Source organism: Triticum aestivum, chromosome 5A (genome assembly GCF_018294505.1).
Source record: "Triticum aestivum cultivar Chinese Spring chromosome 5A, IWGSC CS RefSeq v2.1, whole genome shotgun sequence".
NCBI lineage: Eukaryota > Viridiplantae > Streptophyta > Magnoliopsida > Poales > Poaceae > Triticum > Triticum aestivum.
This window is the reverse complement of record NC_057806.1, coordinates 38,603,163-38,628,297: the sequence shown is the minus strand read 5'-3', so window position 1 is coordinate 38,628,297 and position 25,135 is coordinate 38,603,163. Positions and strand designations below refer to the sequence as shown.

Sequence of the window (25,135 nt, the reverse complement as noted above, 5' to 3'; positions counted from 1 at the left end):
GGCGCACCTGGGGTGGGCCTTAGGGCCCATCTGCCCTAGGGTTTGCCCCCCTTCCCTCTTGGAGGCACCTTGGGCCTTGGTGGGGGGGCGCACCAGCCCACCTGGGGCTGGTCCCCTCCCACACTTGGCCCATGCAGCCCTCTGGGGCTGGTGGCCCCACTTGGTGGACCCCCGGACCCCTCCGGTGGTCCCGGTACACTACTGGTAAAACCCGAAACTTTTTCGGTGACCAAAACAGGACTTCCCATATATAAATCTTTACCTCCGGACCATTCCGGAACTCCTCGTGATGTCCGGGATCTCATCCGGGACTCCGAACAACATTCGGTAACCACGTATATATATTCCTTATAACCCTAGCGTCATCGAACCTTAAGTGTGTAGACCCTACGGGTTCGGGAACCATGCAGACATGACCGAGACGTTCTCCGGTCAATAACCAACAGCGGGATCTGGATACCCATGTCGGTTCCTACATGTTCCACGATGATCTCATCGGATGAACCACGATGTCGAGGATTCGATCAATCCCGTATACAATTCCCTTTGTCTAGCGGTACAATACTTGCCCGAGATTCGATCGTCGGTATCCCGATACCTTGTTCAATCTCGTTACTGGCAAGTCTCTTTACTCGTTCCGTAACACATCATCCCGTGATCAACTCCTTGGTCACATTGTGCACATTATGATGATGTCCTACCGAGTGGGCCCAGAGATACCTCTCCGTTTACACGGAGTGACAAATCCCAGTCTCGATTCGTGCCAACCCAACAGACACTTTCGGAGATACCCGTAGTGCACCTTTATAGCCACCCAGTTACGTTGTGACGTTTGGCACACCCAAAGTATTCCTACGGTATCCGGGAGTTGCACAATCTCATGGTCTGAGGAAATGATACTTGACATTAGAAAAGCTTTAGCATGCGAACTACACGATCTTGTGCTATGCTTAGGATTGGGTCTTGTCCATCACATCATTCTCCTAATGATGTGATCCCATCATCAACGACATCCAATGTCCATGGTCAGGAAACCGTAACCATCTATTGATCAACGAGCTAGTCAACTAGAGGCTTACTAGGGATATGGTGTTGTCTATGTATCCACACATGTATCTGAGTTTCCTATCAATACAATTCTAGCATGGATAATAAATGATTATCATGAATAAGGAAATATAATAATAATCAATTTATTATTGCCTCTAGGGCATATTTCCGACATCCTCCACTCCTCGGCGCGCGACCCGACCATCCCCGCTCTGACCGCCCTCCTCCCCGATGACCGGGCCGCCGACCTCATCAAGTGCTTCAACTCCGGCATTGTCGGACACTCCCAGGTGGCATGCTCCCACCCCAGTGCTGCTTCGTTTGCGCCGACTCTGGCCATCCGGCTGCCCTTTGCCCCGATCGGCCGATGCCGGAGGAGTCGATGATGTACGGGCATGGGATTGAGGGTCTCGGCTTCTTCCACATTGAGGTCTCGGACCTTCCTCCTCCCTCACCCTCGCTCCTCGCGATCGTCACCGTCCGGGACGGGGTGGCGTCCCCAGAGATGATCGAGGCCGAGCTCAACCACCTCTACCACTGCACTTGGGACTAGCAGGCCACTCTTCTATCTGGCAACCGGTTCTCGGTGGTCTTCCCCGACGTTGTCAGTCACGGTTACGACACCCGCAGCGGCGACATCACCCTCACGCTCTACAAGTTGGTAGTGGACATCTCTGTGCCGGTCCGGGACCCCCTGGCTGTGGCCGTCCTTGACACGGCATGGATTCTCATCGGCGGCCTCCCCGACATCGCGCGCTCGGAGAGGGTCATTCGGAACATGTCCCACCTTCTCGGTAAGGTGGTCGTAGTGGACGAGCTCTCACTCTGCAAGGAGGAGGAGGTGCGGGTCAAGGTCAAATGCCTTGACTCGTCCAAGCTCCGGGCCACGGTCCGGGTGTTCTTCAATGACCAGGGGTTCGACCTCCGGATCTCTCCCGAGCCGTCGAACCACATCGGCCGCCCCCGCATCCCCGACGACAGCTTCTTGGGCGGCCCCGATGGTGGGGGCCCGAGGGGCACCGCAGTGATCGTGGCCCCCGCCATGACCGGCACTCTGGATCGGAGGACGACGACGACGAGTCTGAGGACAGCCCTCCCGCTCCTCCTCCGCCCCCAGCTGCTTCCAGGGGTGGCTCGGGCGCCGGCCGCGGCCACGGGGCAGCCCCCACACCCCCTTCGGACGGGAGTGATGCCTCCGACGTGAGCCTTGCCATTTTCCCGGCGTCGTCCCCCCGCTCCCCTGCCGGTGTGCCTCCCTCCATCATCGCTGAGCTCTCCACTGGGATCGTCTCCTTGCCTGCTTCCCCACCCTCGACGGATGCTCCTTCACCTCCCGAGGGGGGTGGGCCGGTCCCGGAAGGGGATCCGCCCCTCCCTCTCCTCGCGCCACCCCGGGTCGGGCGGACCTGGGGATGCCTGCGTCCCCCCCTGTACTGGACGTGACCCCGGTGCCGATGGCTCTGGTCCCGGCCGCGCCCGCCTCTTCGCCGACCCGCCCCTCGGCCCCCTCGTGCACCGCCCTTGGTGGGGGGTCTGCGGTGGTGGCCACCTCGGTGGCCGCCCCCACCCCCGCCTTGGTCTGCGGCGTACTCCAGGAGGGGCCGGTCGACCTCGACCCTGGTGACTTCCTCGCGACGCAACGCTCGGATTGAGGCGACCAGGCCGGCAGGTAGCCTGGCTCTGCCCATTCCCGAGCGGGCTGCGCTTCGGGCCGCTTCCAGGAACCTCGAGTCAGGTACCCCATCCATTCCGGCCACCTCGGCTACTTGTTCCTTCTCTGCTTTGGAGTCGGCTCCGCTTGGCCACCTAGCTAAGGTGGTAGCGAACTCGGCCATAGTGTTCAGGGGGGAGGTTGCCCCCCCTCTAGTTCAGATCGAGGCGATACGTGCGCGGGAAATCCTCGATGGTCATTTGGCCGAGGCCCATGCTCGTCTCCCCCCTCATCAGCCGCCCCTTCCGGGGTTGCTCCGAGTGTCGCCTCCCTCGTGGCGGCCGCACCGGGTGAGATCCGGGGCCGCACCCGCTCGCCTACTGCTACCATCCGCGCCCAGAGCGCCTCATGTGTCTTGGGGTCAAGCAGCCCCCCGATGGATGCGTGACGCGGACCCTCTTCTGGAACATCCGCGGTTTTGGCCAAGATGGTCGGCGCCACCAACTCATAGAATACATGCGAACCGAGTGAATCGACATTGTGGCAATCCAAGAAACAATGCGTACCGAATTCTCCCTGTCGGAACTTGTGCATCTGAGCTCCGACTTGTTCGCTTGGCATTGGCTCCCTTCTAGTGGGAGTACGGGCCACTCAGGTGGCATCCTCCTAGGCGTGAAGGATGCCACCTTTGAGGTAGGAAGCATGGACCGGGGAGAGTTCTTCGTTAGCATGGAGGTGTTTGAGCGGGCCCTTAGTTTCAAATGGGAAATCACTGCGGTTTATGGCCCTGCCGATCACCGCCGGTCTGAGACCTTCCTCGCGGAGCTCCGTAGGAAGGTAGCCTCCGCCTAGCTACCGGTGGTAATGGGCGGCGACTTCAACCTCATCAGGACGGAAGAAGACAAGAGCAATAATTTAGTGAACTTCCCTCGCATGCAAATGTTCAATGACTACATTGCTGACATGGGGCTGTGAGAGCTCGATCGAGTCGGGGCCAAGTTCACTTGGACAAATTGCCAAGTTGATCCGACTCGCTCGGTCCTCGATCGGGTCTTCGCCTCCCCTGAGTGGGACATTCGCTGCCCCCTAGCTTCGCTCCGGGCGATTACGCGGATTGGTCCAGACCATGTCCCCCTACTCCTTTCTTCGGAGAATGAACGCCCACCCCTACTGCCCCGCTTCCGCTTCAAAACCTTCTGGCTTCGCTAGCCTGGATTTACTACCATAGTGGTTGCCAGATGGCGAGAGGCGCGTGATGCCCCCCACCATGCCCTCTCCGCCGTTGATTCATGGCATTTCTGTGCCAAACGGTCACGACAATTCATGAAAGGGTAGGGCGCCAATGTGGGCCGGGATATCCGTGAGCGGAAGAAAGCCCTCCTTGAGAACATTCAGGCCCTTGACCTGTGGGCTGACGCTGCCAGCCTATCGGCGGACGAATGGATGCTTAGATATGACCTGGAAGATCAGCTCATGGTCATCTACACCAACAAGGAGGCATACTGGCGCTTACGAGGTACGCAGAATTGGGTCCTCAAGAGGGGCGCCAATACGGCCTACTTCCAGGCCATCGCTAATGGCCGCAGACGTGGTAACTCCATCCCCCTCCTGCGGGACGGAGCGACCCTCCTTCAGCGGCCTGAGGAGATCCGGGCCCATGTTGACGGCTTTTACAAAGACCTATTCTCTGCCTCCCCTCGGGGAGGTCTTGCCTTAGCACAAGATATCTGGCCGGCCCACTGCTGCATCACGCCCTTGGACAACGCGGCCCTCATGGCCCTCTTCTCTGAGGCTGAAGTATGGGCGGCAATTAAGAGCATGAACCCATCCTCGGCTCCTGGGCCGGATGGACTCCCAGACAAGTTCTTCCAGACTTTCTGGGAGGTGATCAAACCTGAGGTGATGGCCCTATTTGACGAGTTCTCTGTAGGATCCATTGACCTCGCCCGGCTGAACTATGGGGTAATCACTCTCATCCCCAAGGTGGCTGGGGCGTCTGACATCCGACAATTTCGGCCGATTACGGTCATTAATGTCATCTTCCGCATCCTTGCCAAGGGGTACGCCATTAGGGCGGCTCCTATCGCTGACCGGATCACCCACCCGGACCAGTCAGCCTTCATTCAGGGCCGTTATATCCTTGATGGAGTCTTGGTGTTCCACGAAGCGCTCCATGAGGTGCACTCCAAACACCTCAAGTCAGTCTTCCTGAAACTGGATTTCCACAAGGCCTATGACACAGTTAGTTGGACCTTCCTTCGGGAATGTCTCCTTCGTAAGGGTTTCGATGACCGTTGGGTGACCAGGGTGATGCAGATGGTTTCCTCGGGTCGCACTGCAGTAAACATCAATGGGGAGATTGGCCCATTCTTCCCCACACTTTGTTGGGTGCGTCAGGGCGACCCCTTCTCCCTGTTCCTATTTAACATGGTGGTTGATGCCCTGGCGGCCATCCTTGACAGGGCCAAGGCAGCTGGCCACATTAAGGGAATAGTACCGCATCTGGTTTGGGGGAACGGAGTCTCCCTCCTCCAATATGCGGATGACACCATTATCATGGTGGAGGGTTCAGAGAGTGATATCTCCAACCTCAAGTTTCTCCTGCTGTGCTTTCAGCAAATGGCCGGCCTTAAGATCAACTTTGACAAGAGTGAGGTGATGGTCTTGGGCTACACCCAAGAAGAGCGCCAGAGCATTGCGGATCAGCTTAACTGCCACCTCAGCTGCTTCCCCACGACTTACCTGGGGATCCCCATTAGCGACTCCAGGCTTACGGTGGCCGAGCTCCGCCCCACGGTGGGAAAGCTTCAACACCGGATTGAACCCTGGCAGGTTAGATGGCTCTCGAAAGCGGCCCGCACTGTGCTCATTAACTCATCCCTTTCCAGTCTACTGTTATTCATCATGAGCTTCTACAGCCTTCCTGAGACCCTCCATCATGAGATTGCCACCGTCCAGGGGCGTTTCTTCTGGGCCGGCGAGGGAGATAAGCAGAAGTACGACATGGTCAGGTGGTCGGAGATCTGCAAACCCCGCGACCAGGGCGGACTGGGTATCATGTCCTCCAAACGCATGAACATTGCCCTTCTGACTAAGTGGCTTTGGCGGACCGCGAATGGTGATGGTGGACTATGGCTCCGCATGATTCAGCAGAAGTACCTCCGGGGTCAGCCTCTCGCCTTCTGCCAGCGTTCGGGTGGTTCACAGTTCTGGCAGTCCATCATCCAGCTCCTCCCTGTCCTTCGGATCGGAACCTCGATTGAGGTTGGGTCCGACACCGCCACTCTGTTCTGGTTTGATAGGTGGGCTGGCGACTCGCCCCTTGCGGCCCGATTTCCGGACCTCTTCTCCATCGCGACCGCCCTTATTGACTTAGGGCAACTAGCGTTCCGAAGACCCTTCGGTCCTGCTGAGATCGAGGACTGGCAGGAGCTGCTCGACTGCATTGCACTACACGAACCTGAGCTCTCGACGGACGATGACCGTGCCAGATGGCGGCTAGAGCCGTCTGGGCAATTCTCCACCAAATCTCTATACCAGGCCATCACCCCTTCGCTTGGCCATGAGGCGCTCTCCTCCATTTGGGAGATCCGCCTCCCCCTGAAAATTAGGATATTCTTGTGGCAATGGATTCGCGGCCGCCTCCCATCTGGCGTTGAGGTTCTGAAACGCAATGGCCCTGGGGATGGGCGCTGCCCGCTCTGTGGGCCTGAATAAGATTCGAACCATATCTTCTTCACCTGCGTGTCCGCGCAGTTCCTTTGGAGCTGTCTCCGCGAGATTGTGGGTGGAAACTGGGACCATAACAATTTCCCCGCTCTCTTTGCCGAACTCCAGGCGATCCCACCCGCGTTGCCCCACACTAGGTGGCTGACCATTGGGGTCATGGCCTGGACGTTGTGGACTGTTAGGAATAAACTTGTGGTTCAGCATATCCCTCTTCGTCGTGCTACTGACGCTTTGTTCAAATGGTCAGGTTACTCGCAGCTTTGGCGGCCGCTTAGCCGGCCCAGGGAGAGAGACGCCATCACCTCCATCATCACCCAGCTTCGTGCGATGGCTCTCCGGTTGGCGCCGCCGCTCCCCCCCCCCCCCCCACCTCCGGAACCAGATTAGTTCGTCATGGCGTCGCCTCCGCCGCCGCCGTCTTGGGTTGTTTCGTCGGACATTTGTGTTGGGCTTGTTGTGCTGTGCCCACAGCGGAACTTGGGGTGTGTGTTCTGTTTGTGCGTGTTTGTGTGGTACCTGACTTGCAGTGGCATTGCGTGTGGGTGTGTGTTGTGTTCTGTCGCTACCTTGTTACTTTGTGCTTGGTGGGTGCTTTATTTATAAAGCGGGGCGAAAGCCTTTTTCGGTAATTGCAAAGAGAGGGGAGGCTGACCAGTAGGTAGACATGAACGCAAGATTGACTAGAGCAGTCATGAAACATTTCAAATATGAGATGATGAGAGGTCAATCTTACAATCCAAATGAGGTAGTTGTGAACTCTGTATATGGAATCGAAGGACGGTACAGAGGTGGCAAAAAAGAAAAGCCCAGGAAAGAATTGGCGCCAAAGATGCCATGGTCATGCGTGCAATTCGGCAACATGCACGAACGATATACGTCGGTGTGTTTATATGTTTGCTCCGTGACCTGTATAATCTGCCATTCGAAGTTTCTGAGTAAATGACAACAGTTCCTTGCATGAAGACTCCTAACACTCTTATTTTACTTGGAAAATATGCACGGATGGACACTCTCTGATTCAAACTCTGCTAACAAAAGAAACTGTGAAATGTTTTTGCCCACCTTATATATTGTACATGACAGGCATTTACATGCTTTCTCTAATAATCAAAACTATTTTTTGTAGAAATGTCAAAATGCCCTTCCTCTTCGTATCTTCAGTCAGAACCCATGATATGTGTCCATTACTTTTGCTAGATTGGAGCAGTTGAAGCTTTATGAGTTGTCTGGTTATGCTGGTATGTGCTATATTTTCTTACAAGCTGATGAAAGAATATGTAGTTATCATCGCGGTCTACTGACCACTTTTGTAGGATGTAAATCTGGAAACTTCTGTCCTGCATAAATAAGAAATATTTGATGAGGGAAATGCATGTTGCAGTATCTTATTTACTATAAAGTGCGTTGTATTATATCTGATCTCTGCTAAACACTAAGTCAATACTCCATGAACAAAAATCACAGTCAACAGCTAGAAACTTCTTTCACTTATTACTATACCAATTTTGATAAGCTCCTCAAGCGAGCTAGGCAGTATGATAAGCTTCCCATTTTGTACTGTAGAACCTGTTGCATTATCTATGAATTGTAACTCTTGTATTGACTGCTTTTATGAAACTATAATCTTGATGTGTCAGTATTTGTCTTGTCCCACTGATGTTCATTGGGAGGCTGTGAAGAGAATTGTTCGATTTGTGAAGGGGGTTGTGTCTGCCGGGCTAACCGTTTGGTGCTCGTCGTCAACTTTGCTAGAGTATTCTGGATGCAGATTGGGCAGGCTGTGTTGATGATAAGAGGTCAAATGGCGGCTTTGCTGCGGTTTCTTTGGTGCAAATACTACAAAGCAAGCCCTATGGGGCAGACCACAGCAATCACTACGTCTGACTAACTAAATTAGTACAATGGGATTCTCTGCTGATTACTTCATATATACATATGTGTCTTGTGAAGTTGTGATGGAAATCCATTTACGTTCCCGATCTTGTCTGATTTAATTTCCGTGATTTGTTCTGATGATGTGGATCTGGCGAGTGATTACAGATTCAGTTGTGATGCCGGCATGTAATGAAACCACTCATGCATGAATATATGATATCATGAGTTCTTGACCATACTGGCCTAGTAAGAAATCTACTTAATTTTGGGTAGCTGAAGCTTGATCTTCAACTATCTGTTGTGTATGCAGGAAACAGGTTACATGCATCAACTTTATTTGCGTGATAGAGAAAACCAAGATTAATTTGTCGGTGATTTGATATTGACACCATGTATCACTGTATGTAATTAAGCATAGTATACACCAGCATAATTGTATATCGCTAAAATATCATCCCAGCATTGATGGTACATAATTTTACACGGGGTATGTGACATGCTGTCGATCATCCTATATATATTCCACGCCTCATGGAGCAAGGTCCCAAACAATTTATGCATGCATACATCCCACTGTATGGGGCAAATGGAGTCCGGTTGCATTCTCCTACTGATCGCTAGCTTCGGGTTCGCTGTGACGACAGTGGCGCGAGAGACTCCTTCACTGCATCACCCACCTTCGTTCTTCGGAGCAAGTGCAACGTTTCTTACCTTCGTTCTTCGGAGCAAGTGCAAAGCATATCTACATACTTGCAACGAGGCCGCAACCTTCGCAAAGTGAAGGATTAAAGATATCAACTAGATAAAGGTGAATAGGCAATTACCAAATTGTCTTTTTCTTAGTTCATTTTAGAGCATCTCCAGCTGTTGGCCCCTCAGGGGGCGCCTAAAATCGCCGCCTGAAAGTGAGCCGGCGCAAAAATTGGATCTGAAGGCGAGTTGGCCCCAGACGCCGGCCCCAGGGCCGCCCCCAGGCGCGTTTAAAATTCAAAGATGTATAGCAAATTTCGGCACACAGTTCGGCGAAGTTCGGCTAAACACGATAAATTTCGGCCAACTTGAGCATATATTTCGACAAAGTTCGCGGAATTTCATTACATAGCACATATATAAACTAATCTAAAAAAACTGGCTGAAGTCGCCGCCGTCTCCGCCATCCTCACCGCCGTCGTCGTTGTCGACCTTATCGTCCTTGAGGCGGGTGCCCCTGCTAGATTCGGCGTCGCCATGGCGGACTGGTGGCGGCGCATTGTCATCGTCGCTGTCGTAGATGACGACCACTCCGCCTTCGTCGCGGCCGTGTCGGCGCTCCGCGAAGCGGCGCAGGGCGGCGCACTGGCGCTCCTTCGCCTTCTCCATGCGCTCCTTCTCCATCGCTATGGAGTCCCTGCGCGCCCATTCCAGGGCCGCGTCGTCGTCGTCGAGCTCCGTCTTCACCGGTGCGGCCGGCTCCGTCTTTGGCTTGACGAAGCGCGGAGAAGGAGCCGACGAGGAGGCGCGCCGGCCGCCCTCGTTGATGACGATGCCGGCACTGCAAGTGCGTCGGCCGAGCGGCGTCTCCGCCGCGGGCTCGACCTTGACGCCGAACAGGGCCGGAGTACCGGAGGAGTGCGAGGAAGATCGCGAGGAGGAAGAAGAAGAGGAGGACCTGAACCTCCTTGGCGCCCATGGCCCGGCGCGTTGGTGGTGCGCCGGGGGGTACGCCAACGGCGGGTCGTTGCCGCCCTCGAGGTACGTCAGCACGACCTCGAGTGTGCGGCCGGGGACGCCCCACCACAGGTGGCGCCCCTCGCTGTTCTTCAGGCTGCCGACCACCGGCGCGTCGTTGGTGGACGCCAACAGCTGCTGCTGGCGGCGCTCGAAGTACGCCGCCCAAGCCGCGTGGTTGTCGGCAGCGTACTGGGGGAGGGATAGTTGGGCGTCGGTGAGGGAGGCGCGCACGACCTCGACCTTCTCGGCGAAGTATTTGGGCTTGGCCACGGCATCGGGCAGCGGGGGAATGGTCAACCCCCCCCCCCCCCGTCGCTGAGCTTCCAGCCCGTCGGCCCGACGCGCATGTCCGGCGGCGTCTGGATGTTCGCCTGGAACAGGAGCCAGGACTCCTGTTCGCGGAGCGAACGGCGGCCGAAGCCGTTGGCCGCCGCCTCGTCTCCGGGGAAACGCTCTGCCATCGGGAAAGGGGAGAGGGAGAGGAAGGGGCTGGGCGGCGGCGCTCGGGAGAGGTAGAGGGAGGGGCTGGGCGGCGACGAGGGGCGGGGCTGGTGTGGGAACAGGCGAGTGAGGCCACCGGCTATATAGCCACGCCGCGCCCGTGTGTACGCGTGCGAGGGAGGGGAGGCGTCGGCGCGCCGTCCCGTGACGCGCCGCCCGTGAGGAATCAATGGCAAGGCTGACCGGCGGCAGCCTTGCCATTGATTCCCGGCGGGAACCGAGGCCGTTGGGGGAAGACGAGGCGCCGTGTCGCTGACGCGGCTGGCCCGCAGCTTTTTCGCGCCAAAACAGCTCGCCCCGGCGCCCCCGGGCGGCCCCCAGCGCGCCGGGTTCGGCCTGGGTCCGCCGGCGCTGTTTTCGGCCCAGGCCGGCGAAAATCGAACTTCTGGGGGCGCGACTGAGCCATTTTTTCGACGCCGGCGCGAAAAAATCGCCTGGGAAGGCCTTCCTGGAGGCGCGGCTCGGGATGCTCTTAGAGGCAATGGTAAATAGTAAGTTCTCTATGAAAACGGTTAGGGTGAGCAACCTATAAGATGTAACATTATGCACAAACAGACTGCGATAAGCTACACGTCGTAAACCTTACTAAGATAGATAAATCACAAGTGTTCCAGAGGAAGATGTATGTGGGTACTAATCTTCGTTGGAGAGGTGAAAGCCAACGAATGCCCTCATGACTGCGAATGTCTCGCCTACGTCTCCAAGTGCCTCAACCAACTAAGGGCACCCTCAACACCGACCCTCAAGACCGCATTGGATCGAGCAGGGCATGCCGGCCAATTCGCCCGAGGTCTCCAACGACGACCCCACGTGCTTCGACGATGACATGGCGCCGGACCAGCGTCGGTGCATGCCGGCCTGACCATGGAGCAGGCGCAGGAGCACTACGACGTCGTCACGGCGGAGGAGGAGCAGCCTGCGTCAGCTCCTCGGTTGGCGTTCCGGCAAGCGGAGGAGAAGTAGCGCTACAACTTGTTTCTCCTAGAGCATCACCGGCTAGCGGAGGGGGCTAGATTGATGCCGAGTGCGTGAACGAGGAGGCCGTGGCGGCCATGGCCGTGGCGAACCCCAGTTTCGTCGCGGAGAAGCGTGAGATCTACGAGGCCGTCCGGGCTCAAGCCGCCGCTCACCAATAAGCGGCCGTGGAGGCATGGCTACAGACGATCGTGGATGAGAACAACGCCAGTTGCGCCTCCAACAAACTATCGAGCGGCCCGGTTGGACGACGACAGCGACAGTGTCACCATCTCCATCGTGGACCTCATGTCCACCTTCGACGGACGGACTCCTCCAAGGATGAGTAGGGCACGGGAGGCGGCGGGGCCTTGTGTCCCATGTGGGCCAGTTTGTCTCCCGTGTTCTACTCTTCCTCGTCGGAGACCGTACCTTCCCTTCACGGGTCTTACCGCTGGTGGTCAAACCGTAGGATAGTTTAGGGTCGGGTTTCTTTTTTTGTTCTTGTAACGAAAATCCGGCGTCTTTTCATGAATCTCGTCCGGTTTATATGAAAATCTGTCATGTTTGCATGAACTTTATCCGTTTTGTTGAAAAAATGTTTGAAATGTATGCAGGCAATGTTAGATGGCCGACTCGTGCATTCGTGTCTGCAGACTAATCCCCCTGTCTACGGACAGGCGAGGGAGGAAATTTGCGGGTCCCCGTTGAAGATGCCCTAATGCACTCACAAACAAGCCTGAAGCATAAATCCAAAACATGAAAGCTCCCTGTGACTCCAATCCGCACAGAATTCCCACGAACCCAAGAGTGAAAAATCACACAAAGAACTTGGGGGTTCAAGATTTGGTGGAAACACGAATTTAGCACTCCTCTTTATTTTTCTCACAATAAATGTGAATTTGGTCGGCTAGAAAGGGGGTGAAAGCCTGGATGTGATCAGCAATGGTGGAACTCTGGATCTGGCCAGGACCGTACCCCGTACCTTAGTGGGATAACTTGTCAAGTCCGGCATCAAAGTGGTAATTTACAAAAATTTAGAGTGTTCCTCTTTTCTTGTATGAATCATCATGAGCGTCAAGAATCTCTTGATAGAAAATCTTGGTTAGAAAACTGAATGTAAACACAACTTCAAACATCTGTACTTCACTGCCTTTAAAAAATGTGTCAACTTTCTTTGTGTGACCTCGATGAAACTGGAAACGTTCAGCTCAAGAATCTGTCAATTTACACTGCTGGATTACTTGATATGTACTGTACTCATCACTTTACATGTAGACAAGGATTGAGAATGGTGAAAGCTAATCTAGCTACACTGTTGGCACTTTCAAAGTCACAACATGGGCAGTATGCCTTTGTATCAGTCATATCTAACAATTGTGTTTTTCGTGTCTTCAGTTTTGTAACAGTTTTATTGAGTACAGGCTTCTCAACTTGGAGACTCCATCCATGAACTTAGTGGGATAACTTGTCAAGTCGGGCATCAAAGTGGTAATTTACAAATATTCAGAATGCTGCTGTTCTTCAAATGAAATTTTTTTGCTTGGCTCGCTTTAGAGTACAGACTATGGACCTCTGACAGGCAAAGTTAGGCATGGGCTGCAGGAGAAAACATCGGCATTTGGAAGCACAAGCGCGCTGCTTCGACTCTCTTGATACAAAATTTTAGTTAGAAAACTGAATGTAAACACAAATTTCAAATATCTTTACTTTCGCTGCCTTCAAAAAATATGTCAACTTTCTTTGTGTGACCTTGATGAAACTGAAAAGTTTAGCTCAAGAGTCTTTCATTTTATATGTACTCAAGAGTCTGCCACTTTCAAAGTAACAGCACAAATTTATCCACAGGCTCCCCACCGTTTTTTATATTGGCAACTGGAAGAGGCATACATAATGTTAGGCCGAGGCCATCATGAGCAGGTTACAAGGTGGGGAACAGAAAGAAAACATTACAGCCCGCTTAGGCGGGAAATTATGAAATTTGTCCCCGAGTGGAGAGCCTCCCTATCGGTGAGGACGAGAGGCGAGATTCAGGACCATGGTCCACCTGCACCCACGCTCGGTGCCGTTTGATTAATACTGCTTTCATGGGATACACACCAGCTTATCACTCAAACTTCAAAGGTTAAGCTAATTCTAGAAAGGACCAGGCCTACACCCTTTCGTTTTTGAATCTATGTGGGCCCAAGCAGGTGCCCCAGTGCTGCTTCCCCTCCTGGTTGTCCCATACAAATAAAGCAATTAGTATATTTTTGGTTATTTATTTATAGAATGGCTACAGTGTACGCATGGTACATCGATGTTTCTGTGTGTGTGTTCATGTTATTTTTTCATGCAAAAAGGATACTTTAGCGTTCTTAGAAGAAAAGAACTCTTGTGCTGTCAAAAAAAGAAAGATTTCATGTGCTTTCACATAACCATCTCTATCCTTTTGTTGCTACGATTTTATTTTTCAAGAAATTATTCAAAAGATATAGATGACCCAAATAACCATGTTGATGCACAGACATGTAAAAAAACAAAAACAATGATGTTGCACATAATAAGGCAATACAAAATGTTGAACAGTGCTGACCACATGGAGAAAACTACATGCACTGATGCAAAGTTTCTATTTTATTCCTTATGGCACTCTCCATGCAGTAGGTTTATTAGGAACACTAGGGCTATTAAACAATGGTTGATGATTCTTGTCATAAAATATTATGGGCGTTAGGCACAAATCCCCGAACATGATGTGAGCCGATGTACGGCACCGAGTATAGGTGCGGCTGACCCATGGTTCCAAGCAACATTACTGCGGTGAGGACAGCAAAACCGGCGAGCCCATAGCTCAATGTCATTGACAGCATATCGAGCGTAAAAGCCACACACAGGGGAATAATCACGTTTTATCCGTCGTAGTTGCCATCAGCAAACTTGTCCTCAGGGTAGAACACGGCAATCACCTGCCTCCCGCGAAACCACGTCAAGTGCAACATCGTCTTTGAATGTGTTGAGCTGTCGAGATCCGCGTACTCGAGAAACACCTGCAATGCAATACAAAAAGGCTGATTAATTTCCCCCTGTTACGAGATCTCACCTCATCTTCTGTCGAAATAAACTACTACTCCAGTAATGATCTAAACACTTTTATATTTTTTTACAGAGGGAGTATAAATCAGAGACTAAACTGTAGTCCCTCACCTTGCCAACTCCGGGGACCGGAGCACCGCTGGGGTCAGGCCGTGGGCCCACGGCTCTCACCAGTTTACCACCGTGTCTCCGCACTTCTACCGTCATCCACCAGCAGAAGTTGCGGTAATACACATCGTCCGCGAGCCGATCGGGTGAAAACATGCGGGTCAAACAGAGCACCCTTGTGGCTCCATCTTCGTGCACGGGGCTCTGCTTAATCAGATAGATCGTCGGTGAGAAACTGATCCTACTGAACAAATTCTTGAACTTGGACACGTGAAAGAACAAGAGGAGGTGGTGAATTAGTAGGAATTACCGGAGGAGTGGCAGTACTTGGAGGAAGTGGCGTGTAGTGGAGCACAAAGGAAAGCGGAGTGCCCTGCAGCGCGCACAAATATCATATCAGTAGTACAAGTAGATAGAAGAATTAAAGGAATCAAGCCATATCTGTAAGATGTATGTATGTATGTATGTATATATACCTCAGGTGTTTTGGCGTACCGTGACTGGTACAAGACTGGAATCGGCTGAAAGATGCAAAATTGGAAGTCAGAATATGTCATCATGTTCAAGCTAGCATAAGCGGATATACGCATTTGTTTCTCCCCGTGGGGAAATCCCTGGGAGTGAAAGCAACCGATAGTATGCGAGGAAACGGCGGGAGATGCGAACCTGCTGCTGGGAGCGGCTGTCGGTCGGCGGGGAGAGATCCCCGTGGTTGGCCATGAGACGCGGCGGCGGCGGCGGCGATTCCGTATGTTCATGAGCAGCTTGGTCGATCGGATCGCGTGGGATTAAAATGAGATCGCCCCGGCCCTGGGTGGAGACGGGGAATTTGGGCTGTTCTTGTCAATATGATATGACGTTGGGGGGCCGATTTCAGATACGAGTCGGTTGTGTTTTGTATTTCTCGGACACGGTGGTGCAAACAGTTATATTTGATAGTCCCTCCATTTCACAATCTGGTGCGCCTGCGTTTTCCGAGATCTAAATTTAAGCATAAATTTAACCAACGAGATCGACTGCGGCGGGAGCGAAAATTATACCACTGAATTTGAATGGAATCGGGCCCAATACTATATTGTGGGATGAAGGGAGTATTGCTTAGTTTAGAGCATCTGCACTCGCGCAACATAGGCCGTCCGGATTGGCGCCGAAACGGTCGCTATGGGGACATCCGGACAAGACGGTCCCCATGGAGGGTGCCCGAGAGCTCCTATAGGGCGCATAACGCGCTGGGAACCAAGCCAACACGCAACCCCCCCCCCCCCCCCCGTCCCCTCCCCTGGCACCCATCTGGGCCGACCCATGTGCGTGCCGGGACGCCACCCACTTTTTTTCTTCTTTTCCTGTTATTTATTTCCTTTTTCAATAATTTGGGGTATCAAAAGATTCTAAATTTCAGATAAAGTTACGAATGTTGAATGAAATAATCACAAATTCACAAAAATATTCATGATTTCAAAAAATTGTTCGGGAATTCAAAAAATCACGGTTCAAGTGAACGTTCATGAATTTTTTAAAAACTGTTGATGAATTTAAAAATGTTTGGGAATTCAAAAAAAATCATGGTTCAAGTGAACGTTCAGGAATTTAAAAATGTTCGTGAATTTCAAAAAATGTTCATGATTTCAGAACATGTTCGCGATTTCAAAAAATGTTCTTGATTTCAAAAAAGGTTCATGATTTCAGAAAGTGTTCACGGTTTCAAAAAATGATCATGATTTCAAAAAAATCTCGATTTCAAAAAATATTCATGATTTAAAAAATGGTTCATGATTTCAGAAAATGTTCGCGGTTTCAAAAAACGTTCATGATTTCAAAAAATGTTCGTGAATTCAGTAAAATGTTCACGTATTTGCATAAAATGATCACAAATTTTAAAATATTTCATGATTTCAACAAAATTGGTGGTGAATTTATGAAATTTCCATGATTCAAAAATGTTCAAGATTTCGAGAAAAATGTTTCGCGAATTTAAAAACATATTCATGATTTTTTTAAAATGTTCACATTTCGAAAAAAATTATTGTGAGTTTTAAAAAATGTTCATGATCTAAGATACTGTTCACGAATTTGTAAAAGCAAAATCACTACTTAAAAATGGTCATCATTTAATAAAAAATTTGTGAATTTAAAGAATATCCGCAAATTCAAAAGATTTTCGCAAAATTAAAAAAGAATGAAAACCAAACAAGAAAACATAAAAGAAAGAAAAACGTAAAGAAAACAGAAAAGGAACAAAAAGAAAAGAAAAATGAAAAGAAATCAGAAACCGAAATAAACCAGAAAATCCCTATTCAGAGAAGGTTCCAGAACCTTCCCAAAACCGGTTGGGGGTGAAACCCCGAAATGGGCCGGCCCATTGAAACAGCACCGCGCGAGAGGGAGTACGCGCTAGGTCACTTCCCAGCGACCTACGCGCTATATCGGAGCGCACGAGGCACCCCTCCCCACTCGCCGCCCTTAATCAGAGTTATCCATGCCCTGATCAGCGTTGTCACGCCCAATATGCGGTCCTATCCTCGAGGAACTCGAATGTCCTACCAAGGATAGAAGCGCATATTGAAGACGATTTTCAAGATGGATATCATTACATCGTACCATGTACAACATAGATAGGGATAATACAAAGGCATACTCTTGCCATATGAATACATCAATACAAAAAGAGGAAAAATCATACAGAAGAGTAGAATCCGACTACAAATGAAAAACAAGAACAACATTCACCCTGCTAGTCCAGGCTACCAACCAGGAACCCATCCCTTGATCGAAGAAAAAGAAGGAGAAGAAGAACTCCAAAACAAGCAAGCATCACTATCACGTCAGATCATCGCATTACATGTACCCGCATCTGTTGTTGTAGTAATCTGTGAGCCACGAGGACTCAGCAATCTCATTATCATGGGTATCAAGACTAGCAAAGCCTAATGGGTATGTAATGGATAATTGATGAGGTTGCAGCAAGCACTAAGCATTTGTATGATGGCTAGCTTACGAGTACAAGAGTAAGAAGAGTGAACTACGCATAATCGGTCGCATTCAGTAATGATTAAGAAGTGATTTTGAACTACTTACAAGTAAAACATAACCCACTGTGTTCTCTTCCCGAACTCCCTCGAAAAGAGACGATCACGGTTACTCACGTGGTTGGTGTATTTTAGTTAGGATTTAGTGTCAAGTTCTCTACAACCGGATATTATAAATTTCAAGTTGCCACATAACCGCGAGCACGACTTCCTAAAAGATTTAACCCTGCAGGGGTGCTCCAAGTAGTCCATTATAAATTACCACACGCATCCAATGGAACATCCTCACACAATGATAATACGATGCTTACGGTAAGGAATCCCAGTGGACAAGTCGCTCGTCAAAGGTAAAACTAAATCAGCAAGACCTCCCGGCGTGTCGACAATCTCGATAGGAGCCGCACGTATCTCGTTCTCAGGACATGACTGGATGGGACAAGCTACAAGTAAAACCAGTCCCCGAGTTTCCCCGCGGTGGCCCTGCAGGCTGCTCGTTTTGGACCAACACCATCTGCGCTAGTCCACGTGCTTATGTTGAACTAATCCGGGGATAGCGCTAACTCCCTACTCGTTAACAAGTTATCAGTATTATTATGTTGACAAATTTTAAAATCAAAGCTGGGCCTTGCTGGAAGAGTTTTATTCTAAAATGAGTGATCAGGGGTCCCCATAAAACTCACACATGTTAGGAGCGCTTATCATGGGACATAACATCGGTATGACGCCAACTAGGGCGGTATGAATGGAACAAAACACCAGGCAAAAGGCCGAGCCTGCCACACACAACCAAGTATATATATATGTATTAATTAAATAGCAGATATTCTGATATCCCATGATATACATGTCTCAACATGGAACAACCTGCACTGCAGCTGCAACTAGCAACGCTATAAGAGGGGCTGAGAAAAGCGGTAACATAGCCAAACCAGTTTGTTGGGATGGCGAAAGGTTAGAGGTTGTTTCATGGCAATTTGGTAGGCTGATAGACAAGTGGTAGGGATCGAGACATAGGGATAGCACTGAGACAACTAGCAAAGTAAAGATAGTAGTGATATCCAAGGCAATGGCCATCTTGCCTGAAATCCCGCTAAGAAGAAGACTAATTCCATGAAATAGTCGAACCAAGCGTATTCCAACGAATCCTCACACTCACAATGGCCATCTTGCCTGAAATGGGCACTAGAGAAGCAAACCGGAAAGAACAAATGACACAGTAAACACGCAAGCATAATCATGGCATGATGCATGATACGTCTTCAACGTATCTATAATTTTTTATTGTTCCATGCTATTATATTATCTGTTTTGGATGTTTAATGGGTTTTAATTTACCTTTTTATATTATTTTTGGGACTAACCTACTAACCAAAGCCCAACACAAATTGCTGTTTTTTTGCCTATTTTAGTGTTTTGCAGAAAAGGAATATCAAACGGAATCCAAACGGAATGAAACCTTCGGGAGAGTTATTTTTGGAACAAACATGATCCAGAAGACTTGGAGTGGCCGTCAAGAAAGAAGCGAGGGGGCCACGAGGCAGGGGGGGCAGGCGCGCCCCCACCCTCATGGGCCCCTCTTAGCTCCACCAACGTACTTCTTCCTCCTATATATACCCATATACCCCGTAAACATCCAGGAGCACCACGAAACCCTATTTCCACCGCCGCAACCTTCTATACCCATGAGATCCCATCTTGGGGCCTTTTCCGGCGCTCCGCCGGAGGGGGAATCAATCATGGAGGGCTTCTACATCAACACCATAGCCTCTCCGATGATGTGTGAGTAGTTTACCACAGACCTTCGGGTCCATCGTTATTAGCTAGTGGCTTCTTCTCTCTCTTTGGATCGCCATACAAAGTTCTCCTTGATTCTCTTGGAGATCTATTCGATGTAATTCTTTTTGCGATGTGTTTGTCGAGAACCGATGAATTGTGGGTTTATGATCAAGATTATCTATGAACAATATTTGATTCTTCTTTGAAATCTTTTATGCATGATTTAAATATCTTTGCAAGTCTCTTCGAATTATCAGTTTGGTTTGGCCTACTACATTGATCATTCTTGCAATGGAAGAAGTGCTTAGCTTTGGGTTCAATCTTGCGGTGTCCTTTCCCAGTGGCAGTAGGGGCAGCAAGGCACGTATTGCATTGTTGCCATCGAGGATAAAAAGATGGGGTTTATATCATATTGCTTGAGTTTAACCCTCTACATCATGTCATCTTGCCTAATGCGTTACTCTGTTATGAACTTAATACTCTAGATGCATGCTGGATAGCGGTCGATGTGTGGAGTAACAGTAGTAGATGCAGAATCGTTTCGTTCTACTTGTCGTGGACGTGATGCCTATATACATGATCATTCCTAGATATTCTCATAACTATTCGCTTTTCTATATATTGCTCGACAGTAATTTGTTCATCCACCGTAGAAATTGCTATCTTAAGAGAAGCCACTAGTGAAACCTATGGCCCCCGGGTCTATCTTCCATCATATTATTTTCCTATCAATTTGCTATTTCTATTTTGCAATCTTTATTTTCCAATCTATACAAAAAAATATCAAAAATATTTATCTTATTATCTCTATCAGATCTCACTCTCGTAAGTGACCGTGAAGGGATTGACAACCCCTTTATCGCATTGGTTGTGAGGTTCTTGTTTGTTTGTGCAGGTACTAGGTGACTTGTGTGCTATCTCATACTGGATTGATACCTTATTTCTCAAAACTGAGGGAAATACTTATGCTACTGTGCTGCATCACCCTTTCCTCTTCAAGGGAAAACCAACGCAAGCTCAAGAGGTAGCAATGCACAATCAAGTATGATGCATGTCCATTTAAAGATGCATGGCATGGCAAAGTTCAACATCCTAATACTACATGTTAAGTGAAGCTCAATATGCTACGAGTTGCATATTGATGTAACTCCACATTCTATTATTTAGTTCACCCCCGTTTAGGTACCCAACAATTTTAAATGTTATTAAAGATGGAAGAGGTGAATCATAATTAATCTACTTATCTAGGCAATTTAGATTAGGCCAGAAATAACACATAGCAATTTCGGAAAATCCCTACATGCAAATTTTTAATTTGATACTATTCTACCTAAAACATAATTTTAATGTTGCTAAATGATACATCTCCATCGTATCTACTTTTCCAAACACTTTTGACCTTGTTTTGGACTCTAACTTGCATGATTTGAATGGAACTAACCAGGACTGACGTTGTTTTCAGCAGAATTGCCATGGTGTTATTTTTGTGCAGAAATAAAAGTTCTCAGAATGACCTGAAACTTCACGGAGTATATTTTTTGAATATATAAAAAATACTTGTGAAATAATCAACGTCAGGGAGCCCACACCCTATCCACGAGGGTGGGGGGGCGCCCCCCTATCTCGTGGGCCCCCTAATGCTCCACCGACCTTAACTCCAACTCTATATATTCACCTTCGGGGAGAAAAAATCAAAGAGAAGGATTCATCGCGTTTTACGATACAGAGCCGCCGCCAAGCCCTAATCTCTCTCTTGTGAGGGCTGAACTGGAGTCCGTTTGGGGCTCCGGAGAGGGGAATCCGTCGCCATCGTCATCATCAACCTTCCTCCATCACCAATTTCATGATGCTCACCGCCGTGCATGAGTAATTCCATCGTAGGCTTGTTGGATGGTGATGGGTTGGATGAGATTGTAATCGAGTTAGTTTTGTTAGGGTTTGATCCCTAGTATCCATTATGTCCTGAGATTGATGTTGATATGACTTTGCTATGCTTAATGCTTGTCACTAGGGCCCGAGTGCCATGATTTCAGATCTGAACCTATTATGTTTCCATGAATATATGTGAGTTCTTGATCCTATTTTGTAAGTCAATAGTCACCTACTATGTGTTATGATTCGGTAACCCCGAAGTGACAATAATCGGGACAACTCCTAGTGATGGCTATAGTTTGAGGAGTTCATGTATTCACTAAGTGTTAATGCTTTGTTCCCGTACTCTATTAAAAGGAGGCCTTAATATCCCTTAGTTTCCAATAGGACCCCGCTGCCACGGGAGGGTAGGACAAAAGATGTCATGGAAGTTCTTTTCCATAAGCACGTATGACTATATTCGGAATACATGCCTACATTACATTGATGAACTAGAGCTAGTTCTGTGTCACCCTATGTTATAACTGTTGCATGAGGAATCACATCCGACATAATTATCCATCACTGATCCAATGCCTACGAGCTTTTCACATATTGATCTTTGCTTAGTTACTTTTCTGTTGCCACTGTTACAATCACTACAAAACCAATACTGTTACTTTTTCCACTGTTACCTTTACTACCATATTACTTTGCTACTAAATACTTTGCTGCAGATATTAAGTCTTTTAGGTGCGGTTGAATTGACAACTCAACTGTTAATACTTGACAATATTCTTTGGCTTCCCTTGTGTCGAATCAATAAATTTGGGTTGAATACTCTTCCCTCGAAAATTGTTGCGATCCCCTATACTTATGGGTTATCAAGATTACTTTCTGGAGCCGTTGCCGGGGAGCATAGCTCTATTCTTTGAGTCACTTGGGATTTATATCTGTTTATCACTATGAGGAACTTGAAAGATGAAAGAACCAAGATTTTTCCCTCAACTACGAGGGAAGGTAAGGAACTGCCATCTAGCTCTGCACTTGATTCACCTTCTGTTTTGAGTAAACTTGCGACACCTACTCCTGCTATTTATCCTGATATGTCGCATGTTATCAATGATGCCACTTCTGCTATGCATGATGCTTATGATGAAACTACTTCTATGCTTGATAACACTATGCCACTAGGTGAATTTCTTGATGAACAACTTGCTAGGGTTAGAGAGAATGAAATTATTGAAACTGATAATATCGATGAAAGTGATGATGAAGATTCTCCCCCTAGATATGAATTGCCTGTTGTGCCTGAGGGTTATGTTATGGATGAAGAAACTGCTAGAGACTTTTTAGCTTACAATGATAGATGTGATCTTAAGAAACTGTTAGCTAAGCTGAAAGAAAAATCTTTGAATACTAGAATGAAATATGACCCTGCTTTTGCTACTTCACCTATCTGTATTTCTGATAAGGATTATGATTTCTCTGTCGATCCTGAGATAATTACTTTGGTTGAATCTGATCCGTCTTATGGCTATGAATCTGAAACTGTTGTGGCACATCTTACTAAATTGAATGATATAGCCACCCTGTTCACTAATGAGGAGAAAATTCGTTACTACTATATCCTTAAGTTATTTTCGTTCTCATTAAAGGGTGATGCTAAAACATGGTTTAATTCTCCTGATCCTCGTTGTGTGCGTAGTCCCCAGGATATGATTTATTACTTCTCTGCTAAATATTTCCCTGCTCATAAGAAACAAGTTGCCTTAAGGGAAATATTTTTTTTGTGCAAATTGAAGAATAGAGTCTCCCACAAGCTTGGGGGAGGCTTCTCCGATTACTTAATGCTTTGCCTGATCATCCTCTCAAGAAAAATGAAAATACTTGATATCTTTTATAATGGACTAACCGATGCTTCGAGAGACCACCTGGATAGTTGTGCTGGTTGTGTTTTCAGGGAAAGAACTATTGATCAAGCTGAATTGTTATTGAATAATATGTTGAGTAATGAAAATGATTGGACACTTCCTGAACCAACTCCTAAGCCAACTCTGAAGAAAGGGGGTATTCTATTTCTCCGTCCTAAAGATACGCAAGAGGCAAATAAATCTATGAAAGAAAAAGGTATTAAAGCTGAAGATGTTCAGAATTTACCACCTATTGAAGAAATACATGGTCTTGATAACCTGACACAGGTAGTAAAGGTAAATTCTCTCTATAGATCTGCTAAGGGTGAAATCTCATCTACTAAATTTGCTAGCCAATGCTTGGATGAGTTTGATAATTTTATTGGTAAGCAAGAAAACTTCAATGCTTATGTTGGTAGACAATTGAAACGTAATGCTTATATGATTGAACACTTGAGTGATTATATGTCTATAGTTAAAGGTGAACTTAAACTTATGAGTAAACATGCTTCTATGGTTACCACTCAAGTAGAACAAGTACTTAAAGCTCAGAATGATTTGCTCAATGAATGAAATAATAAGAAAAATGGAAATGTTGTTAGAGTTGTGACTAGAGGGGGTAAAATGACTCAGGAACCTTTGTATCCTCAGGGCCACCCTAAGAGAATTGAGCAAAATTCTCAGAGAACTAATGTTGATGCACCTAGTTCTTCTAAGAAGAGGAAAAAGAAAAATGATAGGACTTTGCATGCTTCTAGTAAACCTCTTGTTGACACACCTGAGAATCCCAATGATATTTCTATTTTTGATGCTGAAACACAATCTGGTAATGAACATGAACCTAGTGACAATGTTAATGATGATGTTCATGTTGATGCTCAACCTAGCAATAACAATGATGTAGAGATTGAACCTGCTGTTGATCTTGATAACCCACAATCAAAGAATAAACGTTATGATAAGAGAGACTTTGTTGCTAGGAAGCATGGTAAAGAAAGAGAACCCTGGGTTTAGAAACCCATGCCTTTTCCTCCTAAACCATCCAAGAAAAAGGATGATGAGGATTTGGAGCGCTTTGCTGAAATGATTAGACCTATCTTTTTGCGTATGTGTTTGACTGATATGCTAAGTATATGAAATATATTGTCACAAATAAAAGAAAGATACCGGAAGCTGAAAATTCCACCATGCTTGCTAATTATACTTTAAAGGTGGAATACCAAAGAAACTAGGAGATCCCGGAGTACCAACTATACCATGCTCCATTAAAAGAAAACTATGTTAAAACTGCCTTATGCGATCTTGGAGCCGGTGTTAGTGTTATGCCTCTCTCTTTATATCGTAGACTTGAGTTGAATAAGCTGACACCTACTGAAATAGCTTTGCAAATGGCTGATAAATCAACTGCTATACATGTCGATATTTGTGAGGATGTGCCTGTTGTGGTTGCAAACGTTACTATTTTAACGGACTTTGTTATTCTTGATATTCCCGATGATGATAGTATGTCTATTATTCTTGGTAGACCCTTTTTGAATACTGCAGAGGCTGTTATTGATTGCAACAAAGGCAATGTCACTTTTCATGTGAATGGTAATGAGCATGCGGTGCACTTTCCGAGGAAACAACCTCAAGTCCACAGTATTAATTCTATTGGAAAAACTTCAACAATTACTATTGGAGGTTTTGAATTTCCTCTTCCTACTGTCAAGAAGAAATATAATATTCTTATTGTTGGGGACATGCATATCCCCGTTGAGGTAACTTAGTGTTATTCGAAAATTCTCCGGTTTCATGTTATTCGGAAAGAGTTTGTTAACAAGACTTGATCAACCTTGTTAGTGGATTCCTTTTGATGAGCATGTGAAAGACGAAGTTAGAAAGCACAACTCTCTGTACCCTCTTTTTACTTTCTG

General features: G+C 48.0%; 1 protein-coding gene and 1 pseudogene across 1 annotated transcript; one reads left to right on the top strand and one right to left on the bottom strand.

The window, feature by feature from the left end:
- Positions 1-8,318, top strand: part of LOC123106476 (BTB/POZ and MATH domain-containing protein 1-like) — a 50,188-nt pseudogene extending 41,870 nt beyond the window's left edge.
- Positions 8,319-14,068: 5,750 nt separating this feature from the next.
- LOC123106475 (splicing factor U2af large subunit A) lies at positions 14,069-15,500 on the bottom strand. The gene is made up of 5 exons (XM_044528629.1): positions 15,320-15,500; positions 15,130-15,174; positions 14,964-15,026; positions 14,657-14,857; positions 14,069-14,499 (listed from the first exon to the last, which is right to left on the bottom strand). The coding sequence occupies exons 1-5, from the start codon at positions 15,371-15,373 to the stop codon at positions 14,362-14,364; spliced, it is 501 nt and encodes a 166-aa protein (XP_044384564.1). The 5' UTR covers positions 15,374-15,500; the 3' UTR covers positions 14,069-14,361.
- Between the last annotated feature and the right edge of the window lie 9,635 nt (positions 15,501-25,135).

Bases quoted from the DNA above. Each gene is read 5' to 3' on its own strand.
- LOC123106475 (XM_044528629.1), bottom strand. From the start codon at position 15,373: ATGGCCAACCACGGGGATCTCTCCCCGCCGACCGACAGCCGCTCCCAG. The intron at 15,027-15,129 runs GTATATATACAT...TGCGCGCTGCAG, and splicing joins GGTACGCCAAAACACCTGAG to GGCACTCCGCTTTCCTTTGT. The intron at 14,500-14,656 runs GTGAGGGACTAC...ATTGCATTGCAG, and splicing joins CGGTCCCCGGAGTTGGCAAG to GTGTTTCTCGAGTACGCGGA.